At 56.7% G+C, this 4,597-nt stretch overlaps 1 protein-coding gene across 4 annotated transcripts in view; it reads left to right on the top strand.

Moving 5' to 3' along the window:
* The window catches only part of ZNF467 (zinc finger protein 467), a 10,067-nt gene continuing 5,470 nt past the window's right edge, over positions 1 to 4,597 (top strand). Inside the window, exons 1-3 of one of the 4 annotated variants that reach the window (XM_069083198.1) lie at positions 1 to 65; positions 3,379 to 3,495; positions 4,408 to 4,521. In XM_069083198.1, coding sequence (XP_068939299.1) covers positions 3,402 to 3,495; positions 4,408 to 4,521 — 208 coding nt within the window. In that variant the 5' untranslated portion in view covers positions 1 to 65; positions 3,379 to 3,401. Of the gene's footprint in view, positions 66 to 205; positions 293 to 990; positions 1,098 to 2,562; positions 2,958 to 3,378; positions 3,496 to 4,407; positions 4,522 to 4,597 lie in introns of those variants that run through there. The other 3 variants (XM_069083193.1, XM_069083203.1, XM_069083188.1) reach the window with 3 other exon arrangements.

The following is a 4,597-nucleotide window of genomic DNA, read 5'->3' as shown; positions in this document are numbered from 1 at the left end:
GGAGGGGAGCGGGGAGCCCCGGACGCCTGGGTCCGGGGAACGTCTGCTCGCGGCTGTCCCGCCAGGTAAGGAGAGAGGCAGTGCAACGGGCGGCTCGGTCCGCCTCCCCCCCACCAGACACACACACGCACAACACACTCACACTCACACACGCACGCACATACTGATGACAGCTCCCGGGGGTGGGGGCTGCTTGCAGTGGGGGTGGGGGACGGCTTTCCGACAGGGAGGAGGAAGGGTGTCAGGGAAGTGGGTGTCTGAGGAAGAAGGGCAGGAATGGGAGAGAAGGAAGGTGGGGATCGGGGTCTGAGCAGAGGGTGAAGGGGGGGCAGGGGTCTGAGCAAAGAGAAGGAAGTAAGAGCGGGGATCCGAGGAAAGGGGGAAGGGAGAGGGGGGATCAGAAGGGAGAGGAAGAGGGAGGGGTATGAGAAGGGGGAGGGGGAGAGGTCTGAGGTGGGAGGGGCAAGGGAGTAATTATTGAAAGAGACGGGGGTGTGGAGGGGAAAGAAGGAAAGGGGTATAAGGGGGCAGGATATGGGACAGAAAGGGAGAAAAGGAAGGGTGATATAAGGGGGAGGGGCAGGGAATCAAGGGTGTCCTGGGGGAGGGGCGGGGAATTGGGGGGAGAGAGGGAAGGGTGTCCCCTGGGGGAGAGGCAGGGAATAGAGGTGTGTCAGAGAAGAGGAAGAGTGTGGGGGAAGGGAGAAGGAAAGGTATTGAGGGGTGGGGGCAAGGGAAAAATAGGAGACTTGAGAGGAGAATGGGGAAAGAATGGGGGGTAGGGTCTTTTAAGGTGGAGGGGTGGGGCAGGGATTCAGGAGATTGAGGAGGGAGTTTGGGAGACTAGTGGGAGGGGGGCAGAGATCTGGAGAGAGGGGGTGGAAGGGTGGGGTCTCAAGAGAGGAAGCAGAGATACTAAAAGAGAAAAAAAAAGGAGGGTGTCAATAGGGGAGGGGGAAGCCAGAAGTCGGAGGGAAGCTGGGAGGGGGAGGGCAGGTTTCTGGAGGGACTGGGTTGAGGCTAGGTAAGGAGAAGGGAAGAGGAAAGAGGTAAATCTGGTTTGGGGAAAAGGGGAAGAGAAGACCAGAATGAAAAAGGTGAAGAGAGACGAAAGGAAAGGGTGGGGCATGGGGGGCATACATATAAAGGGGTCTGGAAAGGGAGAAAGCAGAAACCCCCCAAGGTTAGGGCAAAGGAAGAAAACTGGAGGGTGCAGGGAGAGAGCAGGCAGGAAGGGGGAGGGGAAGAGCCTGTCCCTGGGAGGAGGTGGGGAAGGGAAGAGTGAGTATGATAGGAAGGTGTAAGGGAGGCAGGGGGCCAGGGAGGGGAAGGGGAAAAAGAGAGGGAGATAACTGAGAGGGGGAGGGGAGAAAGAAAAAAAGGAGGAGGGAGAAAGAGGAGAGGAAGGGGGAGAGGGGGGAAGCCAGAGGAGAGGAAGAGAAATCAGAGAGGGGAGAAGGGGGAGGGGAGCAGGAGGAGTGTGTAGACTGAGAGGTGGAGAGGCAGGGAGAAGAGAGAAGAGTAAAGAAAGGAGGAGGAAGAAGGCGAGGGAAGGGAAGAGAAGGGGGAGGGAGGGGAAAGGAGAAGGGGGAGGGTGAAGAGGAGGAAGGAAAAAGGGAGGGTGAGAGGAAGAGATGGGGGGAGGGGGGAGAGAAGACAGTACAGTATAAGCTGGTTGAGGGAGGAAGAGGGGGAGAGAAAAAAGAGCGGAGGCAGGAGATGGGGACCAGAAGGGGAAGGGAAAGGCAGGCTTGGGAGGTGGGGGAGGGGAGTGAGTACTGCCACCAGAGACAGGAAAAAAAGGGAGAGGGTCAGGGGGAGGAGGAGGGAGCCAGAAGGGGTGGTGGAGGCCAGGAGGGGTGGAGGAGGCTGGGGAGGAGCAGGAAGGGGAGGGGAGAGGGAAGAGCAGAGGGGGGCCCACAAGGGGTAGGCCAGGCCAGCCCATCAGCCAGCCAGCCAGCCGGCAGGCAGGCAAGCAGGCAGGCAGGCAGCCTGAGAGGAGGGGCAGAGGGAGGAGGAGCTGGGGGGAGCCAGCCAGATTCGGGAGAAGGGAGGGAGGGAGGGCGAAAAGGAGGGAGGGAGAGTGAGCAGGAAAGGGGGAAGGCGGGGAGGGGCAGAGGAAAGGCAGCCAGAGAGATTAGAGAAGGGGGAGGGGGAGCCTACCCCAAGGGGGAGGGAAGGGGGGAGGTACTGCCGAGAGCAGGGAAGGGGGGAGGGGAAATGAGCCAGCCGGGCTGGGGAGGGGGAGGAAGGAAAAGAAAGGGGAGGGGAATATTTACTGCCACTGGGGAGAAGGGGCAGGAGGCTCTTTGGTTTTGGGGTTGGGGCTGAATCGGAGGGTTTGGGCTGTGACAGGAAACTAGAACCATCTCATACATCCCGTGAAGACCCTATTGGGAGAATATGAGGGAGGGATCTACCCCTCCCCCAATTGTGGTTACCCCTCCCGCCACCACCACTTGCCCAATAGGACCCAAGAACTCCCCCCCTCCCTCCCACTGGGCTCCTATTTCACTAGCTCCCAGTGACAGCTGGTAGGGAGCCTGAGCTCCCCATCTCCTCAGCATACTAGACACACACACACACACACACACTCCCCAAAGGCCCAGAAGAATCTCATCTCACCCTGGGATTGGGGGTGGGGTGCAGTGGGGGAGAAGCTGGGCAGAGGCCACCAGAGCAGCCCAGAGGGAGGGGCATCCCAGCATAGTCCTAAGGACTCCTTAGTGTGCTATTCTCACAGAAGCCCTTTCACTCTGTGCCTCAGTTTCCATCAGCTATAACCCAGAAAGAACTCTTTGACATTGCCATGCAGATCAGTTAAGTGTCTGTGAAGGTGGGGGAGGAACCTGAGTACTCTGGGAGCTGAATGATGCTGCTGGCCTGCGGGCAGGGCGATCCGGGAAGCCCTCGGAATGCCAAACTTCCCTGCCACTCAGATGGCAGGAAGAGCCCAGGTGAAGGGCTAGCACTTGGGAGCGAGGAAGGGAAGCTTTTACCTCACAGACAGCCTTTCCCAAGGACCCTGTTTCTGGAGAGGTGGCTTTCTCATAAAATCACCATACAATTACTAGCCCCCTGCTGTGTGTTGAGCACTATGCTGGACCATATGTTTTTGTGGATATGCACAGAACTCTACAGTATTGCGACATAACTGCTTTCTGTTGTATCCCCTTCCCCCACAGAGGAGTAAACACATCTAGGCCTGTCCTGATGGAGGAAAGGGGAGGGAAGGGGATGGGACGGGAAGGGAGGGGAGGGGAGGAAAGAGGAGGGGCTCACTAATGCAGCCCAGAGACCTGCTAAACCAAGGCAAGGCTCAGCTGGGACTTGGGTTGGGAGAAATAGAACTGATGTCCATTCATCTCCCTGTGACAGGATACCCTGCAGGTCAGCCAGAGATGGCCCCACAAATTGAGCCAGGGGACAGGCCTCATGATGCCCAGGAGCAGACAGCCCCTTCAGGGGGAGAAGGGCCCCCAGGTGCCTACTCAGGTAAGAACAGCAGGGGGATGGGGCTAAGGCAGAGGGCGGAAAGGAAGCAAACTGGGAGAGGGAGTGAAGAGGGTTTCAGGAAACAGTATCTAATACCTTGATTCTGCCCAGTGGTTTGCTGAGGCTCCAGTGATTCTTGAGAGCCCCACAGTCCTCCCTTACCTGAAGCTTCATTTAAAGACCCCCCCCCCCCCCCCAACTTTTTTTTTTTTTAAAGCAATCGGGGTTAAGTAACTTGCTCAAGGTTACACAGCCAGGTGTTTCTGGGTGGGTGCTAAGTGTCTGAGCCCCCAGGTCATCCCAACACTGGAGCCGATGCTCCTACTCACTGTGCTACCTGGCTGCCCCCCCCCCACTCTTGATACTTGAAACCTGTGGTTCAGTCATCTACAGTTTTTTTCTGATCAGACAGACAAGGCTGAGATTCATTGTATACTGAAGGCCTTGGCTGGATTGGAACTCGAGGTCCAGGGGAAAGGGCACTGGATTAGAACTCAGAAGAACTGGGTTTGAGGCCTGGCTCTGCAACCTACCACCTGGAGACCAAGTCACTTGACCCCTCCCTCTGGACATCAGACAAATTTCCTCATCAGTAAAATGATGGTGTTGGAACAGGGGTGGGGAACCTTTGGCCTGGAGGTCACACATGGTCCTCTAGGTCCTCAAGTGTAGCCCTTTGGCTGAATCCAAACTTCACAGAACAAATCCCCACCCCTGCACTAGGACTTTAAGGTCCCTTCCAGTTCTAATCTCTGAATCTATGATCTTTGTCTCTGAGATTCCCTCTGCTACCTGGGGTCAGCCAGGGGTCCCCAAAGATTCCTACCCTTACTCCATGCTCATTTCCTTGGTCACTGTTACAGAATCACACCGTTAGTCCCTTTAATAAAAATCAGACCTGTCTTCTTCCAGGGGCCCTGATTCCCAAACCTGAAGATGTTTTCCAAAGTGAACAAGGGGAAGAACAGAGTACTGCAGAACAAGGAGGTGGACCCCAAAAAATAGAGCCTGAGGGCTCCTGCCCAGGTGAGCTGAGTCCCTGTCCCTTCCTCTCTCTTTTTGATAACCCAGAGTTAAACTAACCCTCCTCCCCCTAAGCACA

Source organism: Petaurus breviceps, unplaced genomic scaffold (genome assembly GCF_028583685.1).
Source record: "Petaurus breviceps papuanus isolate PSGF00001 unplaced genomic scaffold, PetGlider_PUasm1.0 115, whole genome shotgun sequence".
Classification (NCBI taxonomy): Eukaryota; Metazoa; Chordata; class Mammalia; order Diprotodontia; family Petauridae; genus Petaurus; species Petaurus breviceps.
The sequence above is the reverse complement of the archived record's forward strand: the minus strand, read 5'-3'. Positions and strand labels throughout refer to the sequence as shown.